Source organism: Sturnira hondurensis, unplaced genomic scaffold, assembly GCF_014824575.4.
Source record: "Sturnira hondurensis isolate 20B ecotype Veracruz unplaced genomic scaffold, ASM1482457v3 Scaffold0019006, whole genome shotgun sequence".
NCBI lineage: Eukaryota > Metazoa > Chordata > Mammalia > Chiroptera > Phyllostomidae > Sturnira > Sturnira hondurensis.
In genome coordinates, this window is record NW_028091637.1 from 10239575 (window position 1) to 10256714 (window position 17140).

The 17140-nt window shown below is 43.9% G+C and overlaps 1 protein-coding gene and 1 pseudogene across 1 annotated transcript; both read left to right on the forward strand.

Annotated features, from left to right (window-relative positions):
• The first annotated feature begins 1629 nt into the window (after window positions 1-1629).
• Window positions 1630-5892, forward strand: CCR4 (C-C motif chemokine receptor 4). The gene is made up of 2 exons (XM_037070833.1): window positions 1630-1830; window positions 4329-5892. The coding sequence occupies exon 2, from the start codon at window positions 4408-4410 to the stop codon at window positions 5488-5490; it is 1083 nt and encodes a 360-aa protein (XP_036926728.1). The 5' UTR covers window positions 1630-1830; window positions 4329-4407; the 3' UTR covers window positions 5491-5892.
• A 5770-nt stretch (window positions 5893-11662) lies between these two features.
• On the forward strand, window positions 11663-13246 carry LOC119004056 (dnaJ homolog subfamily A member 1-like; annotated as a pseudogene).
• Window positions 13247-17140: the final 3894 nt, after the last annotated feature.

Here is a 17140-nt window from a genome sequence, read left to right on the forward strand (position 1 = left end):
TGGACATTGGAGCTCATGGTTTCTCTCACTCCTGACCGGTGATGCCCACCACGTGGCCAGATCCAGTCTGGGGAGCTCTCACCGGCTTTTAAGGGTTCAGCTCAGGACCTAGTCTGACCAATGATCGCATATGGTGATTTGGACTCTGGGTATCTATCACACGCTCTAGAACCTTAACAACCCTTGCCCTGCCAGCCAGGGGCCGGGGAGACTCGGGTGCTGTGCTCAGGTGGGCATGGCCATGGCCTTGCTGGGGCGTGTGCTTTCACACCATCCGCACGGTGCCCCTCAGCTCTCTGGTTTGTCCTTTCAGGTCTACAATTCCATGATAGAAACTTCCTCAGCCTCCACATTTAAGAAATGGTTATTTTATAAATTGCTCTGAGGAGTGGGTATAGATTCACAGGGACATGTTCATTCAATGCCTGCCTTCCAGAGTTCACAATGATATTAGCATCGGAAAGCCACGGGGAAGCATTACAGCAAAGGACTGTATTTAACCTGCACCCAAGCCCTGCGTTGGCCAAACGGATTTGACCACAGATCTCTCTGTGTTTTGCTTTTTTTCAGGATGCCTGCGGGTCTGGATACATAGTGCACACTCTGGGGCACATTGGTCTTGCTCAGGGTTTCTCACCCTCAGCCCCATTGACATTCTGGGATGGACAGCTATTGCGAAGGGCCTCTCCTTTGCCTCGTAGGACTTTAACAGCATTCCTGGCAAAAATTTGTCCTTAGGGGTGAAAAAAAACCCTTTTTCTATGTGTAAAGCACAGGTACATGTATATTACACACACAGATATATGGTTTGTGGTGTTAAAAGTTCATGGGGAGGTGATTTGGCAAAAACAGCTGAGAAGACTCTTTGTGGGGGTGATAAGGAAAAAAGTTTGGTCAACGCTGCTTTAGGTCAATCTTTTTGTTTCTATGCAGGCAACTTCCTCAAGAAAAAATGACACGAGTGGCTCTTTCGAGCTGAACTGCAGAACTAAGTGGTTCTACTCGTGTGGAGGGACAGCGTTTGAAAGCTGGCAGAAGCTGAGGCTAGATACACAAAAGACAGGATTGGGGTCAGCCCCTTGGCTACCAACCGCTAAGCAAACCCGATAGGGACTCCGCCAAGATCACGTCAGTAAAATCACCACGATTTCTAAGAGCAAGGGGCTTGGGGGAGGGGTCTTCCCACAGCCAAAGGGGCTTGAAGCTGTATTGTTCTGTCCTGTGCCCAAGACTGAGGATTTCTCCACTATTGAATGTGGTTGACTCAGGTCTCCCAGGTCACTCACGGACGTGTATATTTGCACACACTTCTCTTCTCTACCTGACTACTCTTTTCCTTGAGTGTGTCTGACTTCTTGTTCTGACCTCCTAGACGCCCCTTGTTCAGAGAATATCACACCTCTTGATTGCATGCTGCTGCGCAACCGTGGTGGGGAAATAGTGAACAGCCCCCTGATCCAGAATGTCCAGAATATAAAGATCCCTTCTCCTGCAGAGAGCCTGCTAAAAGGACAGTTTTAAAATTAGAAATATGGCAAATCAATGATTTTGTTTTACAGGTTTCTCTTTTCAATAATTTACTTCATTTTTTCTCCTTAATCTAGCTTTCAGTTTTGAGAAATGAGTGACTAAGAGTCACTAAGAGTCATTTTCTCTTTCTTCTAAAAAAAAAAAAAACCACTTGAACTCAGCAGTGATGGGTGAGGAGCAGCGTCGGAGCTCACAGGAAGACATGCCCATCAAAGGCACCTGTCTTTCTTGATTCTGCTTCTTGAGCGAGTCTGGCACTGCCTCACAGACCTTCCTCAGAGCCACTATCAGGAAAGCAAGGTAAGCGGGGAGGGAAGGGGCCACTTCCAGGGCTTTGGGCTGTGGGCTGATTTCGACACAGGCGTGAGGACTTCGGAAGCACCGGGGCTGGCCAGCCACTCCCCCAGTCCTATCACCCGGGAGTCTCGGTCAGTCCAGTGCTCATATTTAGCTCCCATTTTTGGAGGTCATGAACGATCTGCCTGGACCCACACCTTCTGAGTCCCCATCTGACGGCACTCATTTATGCACACACCTGGCCCGAGTCCACATGCTCAGAATATGCAGACAATTTTCATTGAACATATACGCTTTTCCGCCTCTCGCTTCTATGAAGACTCCCGGGTCAAGAAAGACTGCAGCAATGACGACAGAATAATTCCAAACACTTACTGGCTGTGTTTACTTTCGTGTGTTTTGGTAATTTCTTAATTCCTCAGCCTCTTTTGTTTCTTTAATTTTCGCTGGCACTATGGTGCAGGAAGACTACAATTGCTCTTCATTTAAATAGAATTGCTATTTGTTTAACACATTTTTTTGAGACCCTGAGATGCATCAGTGTTCAGCATCTGTTTGCAGAAGTAAACCAAAATCTCTCACTTGAGAAACAGAGAGTTTAGGTGTTTGGGTGTGTGCCAGTGAGGGTGGGAGGTAGGCAGTAGCTGTGAATTACTCAGCACTGTGAAAAGGATTTTAATAAGGAGCCTCAGGGTATCATTAAGGAGAGAGCGAGAAGAATAGAGCCAATAATATCATAGTAACGATGTATGGGGCCAGGCAGATACTTGAAACATTGCGGGGAGGGGGGTAACCTGTAAACTGCTTGATTGTTTAATCCCTATGCTGTACATCTGAAATTAATACAGAATAATAGTGAACGTAAATTGTAATTTTAAAAAAAGGAAGCAAGAGGTATTGCCTTTGAGTCAAAGTTCACTCCTAAATTGCTCTGATTCACGTGTGAGCTTGTGTGCGACTTTAAGGTTTTAACCTCTTCATCTGCCGGTTTAGATAGGTGGTGAGAGTGTTGTGAACTTGTATGTAACGTTAAGTGGGTTTTGACCTCATCTGCCGATTTAGATAGGAGATGAGCGTGGTGCAGGATGCAGAGATTTTGTTTCTGGCTCTGATGTGCCTTTTCTAGAGCGATCATACTAATCCCCACTCTGAGAGGACTCAGTCAGTGCATGGGGTTGATTTTCACATATGGTTTCGATGAAAAGACCAGACATTTCCCTCAGTTTACCCAGCTATGTGATGACTGCAACCTTTGGAAGGGCCTGGAGAACAGGTTTGCTGCACTGGTGTCAAGTTGGCTGGGGAGAGGCCAGGCTGGGGGGCCGAGTGCGTTCCCACCTGGGACCAAGCTGTGGCACAAACGTGATGCTGGGTGGCGGGGCCTGGGAACCCACGTGCGCCAATGCTCAAGAGCTGGTTGTGAGACATTCAGGAATTTCATGAGGCAGCTGGTAGCTCGACCTTGTTCGTGGTGGGAGTATTTACACCATGGAAACCAGCAAAAACCGTAACGTGGAGCCCTTCCATTCTCAGCTCCCTCGACCTGCTGCTTTGCCAGCGTACCCTGGGGCTCAGAGTCTGAAGAGCAAGCTCTGTATATACCTGTGTGGCCTTCAGAAGTAACTTAACTTCTCTGAATCGTTCATGAGTCGTCTGCACAATGGCTCGGGATGCTTGGTTGGCCTAGAGCAGCAGTTTTTGTTGGGATGGTGGGATGCTGGGGACAGGAGCATGGGAATGGGGGTAAGGGGACAAACCAGTGAATCTGCTTTGAAATCTAAGAAGTGCAAAGCATGTAGGAGGAATAAGAATTTTCATATAAAGGCAATTCCTTCTAGCTTAATGATCCCCTAAGTGATTACCAAATTTTGGGGGTTATAATCTAAAGGGGTAACACAGGCAGATATTAAAATTCTTTCTGTTTTTATGTCGGAGAGGCCCTTGGTGGAGTGCTGTTGGGAATGTCAGCTAGCCTCGAACTTCCTGCAAGCGACTTCAGTAACCCAGACTACCTTTTAGAAATACATTTCCACCTACCGAGGAGAGAACTGAAGCTCTCAGGAGAGGGGCAGTGACAGAGCTGGAATTGGGAAACTGTCTGACTCCAAAGGGCAAGACTCTTTTTTAAAAAATGTTTAAAAATTTTTTCTTATTGATTTAAAAGAGAAAGGGAGTGAAGGAGAAAGAGACATTGATGTGAGAGAGAAACATTGATTGGTTGACTTCCATATGTGCCCCAACCAGGGAGTGAACCCTCAACCTAGGTGTGCGCCCTGATCGGAAATGGAACTCCCAACCTTCTAGGGTGTACAGGCCAATGCTCCAACCAACAGAGCCACACTGGATAGGGCCAAGACTGTTTCACTGGGCTGCACTGACCTGTGAGAAACCGAGCCCTTGAACCCGGGAAGCTTGAAAAGGATGTAGAATGATCTGGGGCAAAATATGAAGTAGCCGTTCTCTGCACTCAGCACTGTTTTGATCTGCTTTTGTTTTTACAGAAATCTTGTTTGCTCTCCTCCTTATTAGCTTCTTCTGGCTGGATTCTGACCCGCCTTGGGGAGCCTGGTAGATTTGAAAATGAATACCACGGATGTAGCAGACACTACCATGGATGACAGCATCTATAACAATTACTATCTCTATGTAAATATCCCCGAACCTTGCACCAAAAAAGGCATCAAAGCCTTTGGGGGGGTCTTCCTGCCCCCGCTCTACTCCTTGGTCTTTCTGTTTGGTCTGCTTGGAAATTCCATGGTGGTTCTTGTCCTGTTCAAGTACAAGCGGCTCAGGTCCATGACTGACGTGTACCTGCTCAACCTGGCCATCTCGGACCTGCTCTTCGTACTCTGCCTCCCTTTCTGGGGCTACTATGCGGCGGACCAGTGGGTTTTTGGACTAAGTCTCTGCAAGATTATTTCCTGGATGTACCTGGTGGGCTTCTACAGTGGCATATTCTTCATCATGCTCATGAGCATAGACAGATACCTGGCAATTGTGCACGCAGTGTTTTCCTTGAGGGCCAGGACCGTGACTTACGGGGTGGTCACCAGCTTGGTCACGTGGGCAGTGGCTGTCTTAGTCTCCCTGCCAGGGCTTTTATTCAGCTCTTGTTACACAGAGGAGGGGCGTACCTACTGCAAAACCAAGTACACGCGCAACTCCATGTGGTGGAAGGTCCTGAGCTCCCTGGAGATCAACATTCTAGGGCTGGCGATCCCCTTAGGGATCATGCTTTTCTGCTACTCCATGATCATCAGGACCTTGCAGCACTGTAAAAACGAGAAGAAGAACAAGGCGGTGAAGATGATCTTTGCCGTGGTGGTCCTCTTCCTGGGATTCTGGACACCATACAACGTGGTGCTCTTCCTGGAGACCCTGGTGGACCTGGAGGTCATCCAGGACTGCGCCTTTGAAAGACACCTGGACTATGCCCTTCAGGCCACAGAGACCCTGGCTTTTGTCCACTGCTGCCTTAACCCAGTCATCTACTTTTTCCTGGGGGAGAAATTTCGCAAGTACATCATTCAGCTCTTCAAAACGTGTGGGGGCTCTTCCATGCTCTGCCAATACTGTAGGCTCCTCCAGATTTACTTCCCCGACCCCTCCAGCTCATCTTACTCACAGTCCACGGTGGATCACGACCTCCATGACGCTCTGTAAAAAATGGGGATGCCGAAACCAGAGTTCATCTGCTTTCCAAATAAAGAGCTTACTTAAAATTGTGTTATAGTGAGAGTTCCCTGAGCAAGGAAGTGTCAGGGAGAAGATGTACCTCCGCTGCAGTAAGCCGGGCTTCTCACCCTGCAGTCAGCTTTCCTCCTCCGCACACAGGTTCCCTGCAGCGAGAGCTCACCTGGGCTGAGGTGTCCTTCCCTGCACCAGGCTGGCTGGTGTGATAAGCAAACCCGAGGGGAACTCGGAGCAGCTTTTCAAAGAGGTCAGGAATAATGCTGGCAGGGGAAGACCATTCGCTCCTAATCTGACAGATGGGGTTCTCCTGAGGAAGTAGAAGAGAATTGGTGGGATAAATTCTCTCCTTGAGAATTCGCTACTTCCTGCTGGAAAAAAACGGGCTCTTTAATGAATTTCTAGCTTTCACGGAACAATAATAGAAAGCTTTGACATGCTGTCCCCAGGTTTTTTCTAGTAATATTTCTGAAGCCAGGTGTATGCAGAAAGGAATAGAGAAGTGATGAACTTAGATCTGATCCTTTGAATTTAAGCGATTATTTGTTAATGAAAGCCAAATTTTTAATGCTGATTCCGAGTAGAAGTATACAAAAATGCTAATTTGGTCTGGTCTCCAAACACAAAATTCAAGGCATTAAAAAAATCCAAACATACTTGTGGAAATTCAAATACTTTGTTTTAATTATGAGAGATGAATATTGAAAATTTTAAAATGTCACATAGCCCCTGACACATTCATTTGCAGTCTTTTACTTATTTACAAACAGTGCCTTCAAAAGTAAAAATAACAAGGACGACTGGAGCATGACAATGCCCCCTTTGTTCCTTTGAAGTGCCCGCCATCCAGGCAGGTGAGAATAATCCGTGAAAACGTTAATGTTGATGTGACATAAAAATGACTCAAAATGATGAAATTGTGAGAAGTGTCATCCTCTCTTTTAAAACATTGGCCCCGGTTTTTAACTGGGCGTGACTCAAAAATTCAGTCATTTCCTGTCATTTTAATCATGTAATTAATCATTTTACACCATGAAGATCATTCTTACAGCCTTAATTCACCAGTTATGTAAAGACTTGAACCAAGTCTGGGCACGCTTGTAAAACAGGGACACTTATAACCCCTCCAAAAACAAAAGCCTATCTTGCAAAAAAGCCTACCTTGCCATTGACTGAGCAACCTGGTTCAAAACTGCTTCTGTAAATTTACACATTATTGCACGCTTTACATCGAAAAGGAATGCATTTCCAGAACATTTATTTTCAGAAAGGTGATTTGAAAAGGGTACATCGATGTTGCCTTAATAGGAAAAAACATAAAATAAATGTGTGTACAGTTCCATGAGCCTTTTTTCCTGATTGTGTTTGTTTCCGATCTGAGGGGGACGAGAGTCCCAAGCAGCCGAGGTCCCCCTGGGCTTGTCCTCCCTACATCAGCGGCAAGATGAAGATGCTGTGGATGTGCCCATGGGGAGGAAACGGGGGGGTTCGTTGTTCAGATCTCCACTTGGGGTGGGAGATAGAGTTGCTATCTTGCTCCAGTGCGCTTGGAGATCAGAGTGCCTAAGAAGTGGGGGTTGGGGGCAGGTTTCCAGGCGGAGTTTCCTTAGAAACCCCCTACGTGGTACGCTAGGGCCCGCCACATTCCCACTTCCCACTCCCTTGTGAGGCCGAGCTCGTTTCTTTCCTCTCTTTGCCTCTGTTTTCTCTGATCTACAAAGCAGACTGTATTGTGGAGTGATTGAGAAAAAGAGAGGAAGACCCATCCTGGGTCGCAGATAAAGGCGGTTTGGGGAGTGGTTCCACCAGCGGCTGCCTCCTCTTTCCCAGTGGAGCCTGGGATTTTATTCATTTAATCACAGGGAGACAGACCAAAAGACAAGGACTGGCCAAAGGGGTTACTGTCGCTTCATTCCCCATCACACACAATGCTAACTAAGCAAGGGCGGGGGGCCAGCCACACAGCTTCCAACCCTCCACCCGCGCGATGGGGTCATCCATCCCCTCAAGTCACTTGGGGCTTCCCCTTTTCCAAAGCTGGGGGATAGTTCCTCAGGATGGGACTGCAGAACCTCTAGTGACACCCAAACGTGACCCTCTCGGAACACTGAAAAGAAAGGTCCCTCCCAGTCAGTAACAGAAACATAGAAATGCAAGCCCGCGTGATTTCTACACACGGGGGGCTAAACTATGAGTTTTTCGGACACAGGACCCACTCCTTTGTTGTTGCAACACGCCTAACTTCTGGAAGAGTGGGTAGAATTTGTTTAAGAATAATAGAAGCAGGTTTGCTTCCGGGCTGATGTCAATGTTTTGGAACTGGACAGAGGTGGTGGCTGTACAGCACTGTGAATGTGCTTAAATGCCGCTGAATTGTACATTTTCAAGCGATTGGCTTTGTAGTCTATGAATTTTACCTTAATAACACCACCACCACGAACAATACGAATACTAGGAAGTAGCTCTGGTGGTACCTGTCCATAGTACGTGCTCAGATGATACGGAAAAAATAAATATCATTTTTTTTTTCCCCAGGAGAGGAAAAAGTACAGGGTGATGCCAAAGTGTCTGCAGACCTTTAGGGAAATATTTCCTAAGAAACTCTTAGAGCAATTTGGAATATTGGATATAATTCCTATTTGTTGAATGTCTGTTTGGTGCCAAGCAGAATGCCGGGGTATGGAGAGAATAATTGTATAAAAGAGTAAGTTCTGCACTCACTGAATTCACAATCTGATGAAGGATAACTCAAACACGAGATCAACTATAATACTAAATGCAGCAGATACGATCAGAGAATCAGGAACCGCATGCTTCGGGACGCCAGAGGACGGACACGTTGATTCCGTTTTGAGTTTTTGTAATACAGTTAGGTTTTGAAGTAGGCCTGGTAAGAGGAGCTTGGTTTCGATGAATGGAAGGGAGAAAGGACATTCTAGACTGATGAAATAGCACATGAAAAGGTAGGGTGGTGTTAAGAGCACACTGTGCATTCAGGGAGTGGTGAGTAGGTTTTTGTAAAGTGACTGTGTGGGCGGTGGGGAAGAGTAGCAAAGTAAGCAAAGACCAGAGAGAGAGAGAGAGAGAGAGAGAGAGAGAGAGAGAGAGACGGCAGAGGCTGCAGTTCTGGGCTAGGGAGCCAGCTGCCAGCCCCCCCTGCGCTAGAGGAGACCATTAGTGAGCTTCGAGGGGCGCTGCGCGTACACTCCCGTCCAGGACAAGAGCACGCGTGCTACGGCCACCGGGAGCATTGACAGGTGACAGCTCTCGGCTAGTTTCCTTTCAGGATTGCCCTCTCCGGGCACTGTTCACACCCAGTGAGTAGAAAGTGACCCAAACAAAACACCTTCTTTCCTTAATTTGGGACAACTCTGAAGAGTCATTTCAACTCCAGAGCTCCCCGTAAGATTAGCCGAGACCTCTGTTGTAACTAACCTTGCAGGTCACCTTTGCCTGTCGGTCTCGTTGTGCTTCCTTCGTGCTCTTACGGGGAGCGGGGGTGGGGGCTGCTCCCAAGAGGGTTCCCCGTCAAATCTGGATGCTGATCTGAGACCCAGAGTCTGTTTCCAGGAACCTCAATCTAAAATGGGACTTTTGGATCACAGAGGGGACAAGTGAGCACTCTCATATAAGTGGAAATAGACTTCAGGTGTGGGAAAACGAAGAGGCATACTCTGCACCAGGAATGTTCTCTCCTTGCCCTCTGACCATCAGCCGCAATTTGACTCTTGGTTTCTATGCTTCCCTTAGTCAGTCTTACGTTTGCCCCCACAATTTGCCTGCCTCATGCCCCGAGGCATCTTCTTTACACCACTCCCTTCCTGTCTTATCTACCTGTGGCCATGCCTCCGTCATCTGACACCCTATATCCTTTACCGGTCAGTGACTTCCTTGATTTAAATGAACCAAGACACAGCTCCAGCCATTTTTGTGGTTACAGTACTATACCCCCTACAAGTTTGCAGTGGGGAAAGCTGAATTCCTCCAGGACGCATGGAAGTAGAAAGACGGCTGGCTCTCTGGCTCACGAGCTCTCTGGCTCACGGGCTCTCTAGCTCCTGGGCTCTCTAGCTCCTGGGCAGGCTCTTTCAGGCTATCTGGCTCTTCTTCCTCGAGGATGCCTGGGTGATGGTGCTGCAGCTGCCTGCACTTCCCAACAGATGGTATTTTGGATGGGAAGGAACTCCAGGTGCAGCCTAGGACTGGGCTGGCCTGGCAGCGGGGGTGCAGGCTTACTCTCTGGGTGTTCTAGAGGGGCTGAGCTCTGATGCAGAAGCCTGCCATTCTTCCAAAGTCGTGTATGTTTTTGTAACTTATGTATTAGTTTCTAAACTACCCCTAAAGAAATAAGATAACTAAAAACAGGGGGAATGCTAGGAGCACCCGGGTGTTAGAGTGTAGCCTTAACTGACAGGCTTAAGTGATTAAAGCTATAACTAAAGGGTTAAAGATGTAGCCTTAATTGACAAGCTGGAAGTGACTAATGCATGTGGACAGCTGTTTGTCCAAAACTGAAGCTTTGGAATAAAAACTCCTTTCATTTATCACCAAAAAAAAAAAGTTTATAATGGCTCCAAATTTCCTTTCAGAAAATCAGAAGCTCACTAAGTGCTTTCATACTCTCAAACTCTTCTTAAATTAGATACATTTGGTTTTATTCCCCCAAAGAGGTTCAGGAGAAACCGTATTCTAAGCACGAATTAGGCTAACTCCACCAACAATAACCACCAGCTAACTGCCTAGCAAAATGCCTTGTGCAAAGCAGTTCTTTAGTTTAGGTTTTTTGGTTTTTTTTTACTGAATGAGTGAATTTCCTTATCTCTTCATCAAGTTCTCTGCACGGTGATTCAAGTTTCTATTTCACCACGAAAAACTTCACCAGCCCTCTCTCCAAAACCCCCATTAGGTTTCTAATAAAACTTCATGTGACACACTTCAAAGATTGATTGAATTTGCCCCCTAGTTCCAGAAATTAGTAGGCGGTCTTTGGGTCAAAAATTACTTCATTAAGACTCTTGGTATGAACACAGCTGCAGAAGTCTGCATTTTCGCCTTCTCTGGGAAACTGTAAAATAACAGCAAGAAGAATGAATTTAAAACCCCACAAATCCCATCCTTGGTCAAACCTGGAAAGAGATATACCTTTCAGAGTCCAATATCTATGTAGTAAGTTCTACTGAAAAGCAGATAAAAGCTGTGGGAAAAGATGACAAGAAGCGGGGAGAGGGTATAGCAGTACAGACTTCAGGAAGCACTACAAAGACCCATTTCCTGAAGCCTGGGGGACTCTTGAGGTGCAGGAGCTGGGTCGAATAGGGTTGGGTCAGAAGCCTTCCTTGTCCCATTTTCATTGAGATTTGCCAAGTTTCAGGTTTGCAGGAGGCAAGTCTGTTCCGTGGCAAAAGAGCCACCGGGGCCGTGAAACAGCTGTAGTCTGGAAAACTACAGGAGCCCTCGCCCCCCACACAAGCATGTTCAATAATTCAGAGATAGACTCTGAGAAAGTGATCAGGATAGGAGTACTGCAGACATCTAGGAATTTAATATCAAATAGACACCTGTTCTGGCTTTGATGCTTAATGAGGCACTGCAGAGGCGTCCCAGCCAAAAATGAAACAAGACAAGAAGTTGTTCTGCCCTCACCACGTCTGCGTAACATCACGCTGCACGGACCAGCTCTGTGCTATAAGAGGAATAAATCAAAGGGACACAAACTGGACTAGAGGGACATTTTACAAAATGTTTCCCCAGTAGTCCTCAAAACTGTGAGCGTCACCAAAGACAAGGAAAGTCTGAGAAATTGTCACAGCCAAGAGGAGCCCAAGAGACAACTAAATGTAACTAGTTCTGGAAGAGAAAAGGGCATTCGCTGAAGACTAAGGAAATCTGAATAAAGTAAGGTCATTGGTTAATAATAATGCATCAATATTGGTTCATTAAGTACATGAAAAATGCTCCATACTAGTGTAAGATGCTAGTAACAGGAAATTGGATGTGGGGGTAAAGGGGAATTTGCTGTATTTCACAGTTCTTTGTAATTCTAAAACTGTTATAAAATATAAATTTATTTAAACAAAAGAAAAGGTATCCCTAGTTGCAATGATAGTGTTGAATAACTGGAAAACTCAAGTTCTTACTATAAGCAATGAGGTAATTAAGCAAGTTAATAGGGCAAAATATTAATGCACCCAACTCAATTATATTTATATTTATATGTAACAGTCAGAAGATATGAAGAAAAGAAACAGCCCTGGCTGGTATAGCTCAGTGGACTCAGCACAGGCCTCCAAATCAAAGGATCACGGTTCAATTCCCAGTCAGGGCACATGCCTGGGTTGCAGGCCAATTCCCAGCATGGGGCACACAAGAGGCAATGTACATTGATATTTCTCTCCCTCTTCCTCCCCTTCCCCTCTAAAGATAAATAAATAAAATCTTAAAAAAGAAAAAAACAAACCCATATTTTGAAAGAGAGCAGAAGAAATTTTAATTAAAATACATATTATATATCTAAAATACGTAGAAAATAGATGGAACTCCAGAATACTCTGTGAGAAGCCAAGGAGTGGCGGCTTTTGGAGGTGAGCACAGGAATGCGTTATTTTCTGCTCCTCCATATCTGCATTGGCCCACTCATCTGCTGTCAAAAACGGTGAAAGAAACCATTTGCTATGATGTTTTGGGGTTCAAACCCAATGCCACCAGGAAGAACTGAAAAAGAATTACAGGAAGCTGGCCTTGAGGTATCACCCACATAAGAATCCAAATGAAGGAGAGAAGTTTAAACAGATTTCTCAAGCTTATGAAGTGCTCTCATGCAAAGAAAAGGGAATTATATCATAAAGGAGAACAGGTGATTAAAGAAGGTGGAGCAGGTGGTGGTTTGGCCTCCCCCAGGGACACCTTGGATATGGTTTTTGGAGGAGGAGAAAGCATGCAGAGGAAAAGGAGAGGTAAAAATCTTGCCCATCGGCTTCCAATAACCTTGGAGGATTTATATAATGGTTCAATGAGAAAAACTAGTTCTGCAGAAGTATGAGATTTGTGACAAATGTGAATGTTGAGGTGGTAAGAAAGGAACGGTGAGCCCTGTCTTGGTTGCCAAGGTACAAGGATGTGAATAAGAGTTCGTCAGATAGAACCTGGGATGGTCTAGCAATGCCAGGGCCACAGGGGACAGATCGGTCCTAAAGCTAGATGCAAAAGCTGCAATGGAAGGAAGATAGTTCAAGAGAAGAAGATGCTAGAAGTCCGTATTGACAAACGCGTGAAAGATGTCCAGAAGCTAGCATTCCGTGGTGAAGAAGGCCAAGCACCAGCACTAGAGCCAGAGGTATTCTCCGTGTTTTAGAGCAGAAGGACCACACTGTTTTCACTCTGTGAGGAGGAGACCTTTTCATGTGTATGGACCTACAGCTGGCCAGAGCCTTGTGCGGCTTCTAGAAGCCAGGAGCTGCTCTTGACAACTGAACCACAGTCACCTGCTCTCCTCCAGGTCAGATTGTCGAGCGTGGAGATATCAGGTGTGTTTAATGAAGGCACGCCAATTTCTTGTAGCCCGTCTGAAAAGGGTGGCCTAATCATTGAATTTTAGGTAAACTTCCCGAGAAGGGCTTTCTCTGTCCTGATTAATTCTCTTTGCTGGAAAACCCCGACCCGAAAGGAAGCAGGAGAGACCGATGAAGTGGACCAGGGAGAGCTGGTTGACTTTGATGCAAATCCAGAATGATGGTGCCATTACAATGGGGCAGGTGAGGGGGGTGAACACCATCCTAGGCTGGTGTTCAGGGTCAGAGATCTCGATGTGGCCAGTGAACGACACTCCCTGCTGGCCCTTTATATGCAGTAGTGAACGGGTGAAGGGCTATAACCATAATCGGCTTGCTATTTGCTGTTGTTTTTGTTTTAATATTCAACCACAGTAGTGCTTTAAAAATGAAATGAAGGATAAACTCAAAACACAAAAGCTAAAAAAAAAACCCAAAATAAAAAACCCAAAAAAACCCATCTATTTCATAGGAAATAGATGCAAAATATATTTTAAAAATCCACTTTAAATCTCTATTGCTGGACACCAGAATGATCTAATGAAAGGGCCTAGATGTTCTCAGACAAGAAGTTTCAAAGTTAAAAACGTCAATTTTTCCCAAGTTAAATTCTAAAATTCAACTTTATTTTTCAAGATATATCAATGGTTCTTTTAAACTACATACAATGATTTAAAAATTCATGTAAAAATGAACAAGAATAGCCAGAATCACTCTGAAAAGGAAGAGCAATAAAGATATACACAGTATGTTATGTATATTAAATTAGTCAGCTAATTGAAATAGTATGGCAATTGGCCCAAATGAGAAATATAGTAGTAAATTAAATTTACATGGGAATTAGTATATATTAAAGATGGCATTTTAAATCAAAGGAGAGATACCAAAAATTATTTACTTAAGAGGTGGGCCAAAGGAACTGTCATCTGGGAAAAAAATTAAGCTTGATTTATGTCTCACATTGGTTACATGGTTACCTTGCAAGAAGACAAAATATTCGTATGTAAAAATTGAAACAATGAAAGTTCTAATAGGAAATACTGGGAGAAATTCTGAATAATTTTGGCATGGGTGAGGTCTTTCTCAAAATTCAGAAGCCATAAAAGATTCTTTAAGTTGACTCTGTGACTATAAAAATAAGCATGAAAAACATCACCAAAAGAAAAACCAAAAGGCAAAAGACAAATGGGGAAAATATTGGTCATTGAACTGTTTTCTAATAACTCAGTGGCACATGGATGCTTGTTACATTATTTTTAGTACTTTTCTATGTGTTTGAAATATTTAATAATACAAAAATAATGTCTATTCATACTACAGAATATGATGTCATTAGAGAGAATGACTTCTAGCTCTATACCGACTACTATGCAGAAATGTCCAAGCGCCTTTTAAAAACCTGGGATGATAAACCTCAAATTGAAACTCCAAACTGCTAGCTGTTAAAAAAAAAATTTCCCCTGCTCTTTTGAGATATTACTGATGTGGTCTATTCTCCAGAGGGAAAAAATTATGCTTTATAATTTCTAGGCTTCTTTATTTCTTTGAACAATATACATAACTTTCAAATCTGTCCAAACAATAGAGATATTGTCGTTTTAGGGAAAAAAAATAGAGGAAGGGCTCTGTGATTATGGGAAGCTGACTAATGAACCACAGAGAGGGATTCTAAAACCTCAAGGCTCACAGGTGAGGTAAGCGGGCGGATGTTCCTCCTGGTACACTGACTGCCTACAAAGACGTGCGGTGCTTTGAAGGAGATGCTGACATAAGTCAGGGAGATGGGTAGCAGGGTTTATAGTCTGAGATGGATACAAGATAGCTGTGGGAGTCTGCAGAACGTTTGCATTCCTTTGATCACACAGGAGATAAACCAAAACCATAACTGGAGTCCGATGAGGCACTAAACGGACGTGCGTCAAAACTGGACTGAGAATTCACGGATGATGTCTTATAGAGTGGTACACTCGAAACCTATATAATTTTATTAACCCATGTAACTCTATAAATTCAATTAAAGAAACACTTAACAATGTGTGTGTGTGGGGGGAAGACTGGACTATACAATCCCCTCTTCACAGTTGCCTTGGTCAGAGGGAGTCCTCCTAATTTTAATAACACCACCATGAAAATATCACACGCAAATAAAGTGGACTTTGGTTCGGGTGGAGCATTTTGTGGTTTAGCTGGGTTCCTTTAGGGAGAATAACTGAGGAGGAACTTGGGTGGGTTTGTGCAGTGGACAAAGGGTGAGCTTATGAGGGAAGGGATTTAAGTGGTAAATGAAAGAACTGTCCCTTGAAAAATTCTTGAGGGTCACAGACTCGTTGAATCTACCACTGGGAAGCTGCCCAATTAAGGTGCAGCAAGGAGTTCACAGTTTAGAAGTTTTTCTGTTTCCTGAAATTCACTGAGATGATAGATAGAAATATAACAAGAGGGATTTAAAAGACGGTTGGGTACAATAGTTACCATGGAAAGCAATTTGACAGTTCTTTGTGAGGTTGAACACACACCTACTCTGTGATCCAGGAATTCTACACCGAGGTATTTACTCAGGAGAAATGAAGACCTCAGTCCACAAAAGATCTTGTCCAAGAACACTCATAACATTTGCCCTGGCTGATGTAGCTCAGTGAATTGAGCGCGGGCCTGTGAAGCGAAGGATTGCAGTTTGCGATTCCCATGTGCAGTTTGCACAGGCCTGGGTTGCACGCCAGTTCCCAGCAGGGGACGCACGAGAGGCAACCACACATAGATATTTCTCTCCCTCTCTTCTTCCCTTCCCCTCTAAAGATAAATAAGTAAACTCTTAAAAAGAACACTTATAACATCATACTTAATGGTGAAAGACTGAGTGCTTTCCCTTTGAGAGCAGGAACAAGACAAAGATGTCTATTTTTGCCACTTTTATTCGTATTGTACTGGGGGTTCTTGTCAGGAAAAAAAAATACATTCTAATTGAAAAGGAAGAAGTAAAACTACGATTATTTGCCAACAACATAATCTCTTATGCAGAAAATTCTAAGGAGTCCATAAAAAACGATTAGAGCTAATAAGTAAATTCAGCAGTTTGTAGGGTACAAGATCAATATACAAAAATCAATTACTTTTCTCTATAGTGGCAATGAATAATCCAAGCATGAAATGAAGAAAAACAATTCAATTTGTAACATCAAAAAATATTTAGAAATAATTTTTTAAAATAAATGTATGTTTTTAAAAATTTTTAATTTTTTAACATTTTTAAATATTTTATTTATTTCTCTTTAGAGGGGAAGGGAAAGAGAGAAGTAGAGAAATATCAGTGTATGGTTGCCTCTCATAAGTCCCCTGCTGGGACCTGGCCTGCAACCCAGGCATGTGCCCTGACTGGGAATCGAACCAAAATCCTTTAGTTCGCAGGCCCACGCTCAACCCACTGAACTACACCAGCCAGGGCTAGAAATAAATTTAATAAAAGAAGTGCAAGACAAGTATACTGAAAAACTAGAAAACATCACAGAAATAAATTAAGAGACCTAAAAAAGTGGAAAGATATTCTGTACTCATTGACTGGGAGATTTAATGTTTCAAACATGGCAATACTCTCTAAATTGTCTCTAGATTTAATAAAATCTTTGTCACAATTCCAGCTGGCTTAAAAGAGTTTTTTTCTTTTTTTTCTTCCAAAAATCAACAAGCTGAATCTACATGGAAACAAAAGGAACACAGAAGAGTTGAAATGGTCTTGAAAGAGAACAAAGGTGGAAGAATCGCACCTCCTAAATTCAAAACTTTATCACAAAGCTACTGTAATTGAGACAATGTAGAATGTCATGAAGATAGACATATAAGTCAAGGGAATAGAACCGAGAGTCCAGAAACAAACCTTCAAGTTGATGGCCAATAGATTTTTGACAAGGGTGCCAAGATTATTCACTGGGGAAGAGACTGGTCTTTTCAACAACTTGTCTTAGAACAACTGGGTATCCACACACAGGAAAGTAAAGTTGGACCACTACCTTACTCCAACAGAACAAAGTTAAAATGGATCACACAACCGAATGGAAGATCTGAAACTGTAATGTTCTTAG

What these genes read in the sequence shown, in the direction of transcription:
- CCR4 (XM_037070833.1), top strand. Translation starts at nt 4,408, where the DNA reads ATGAATACCACGGATGTAGCAGACACTACCATGGATGACAGCATCTAT.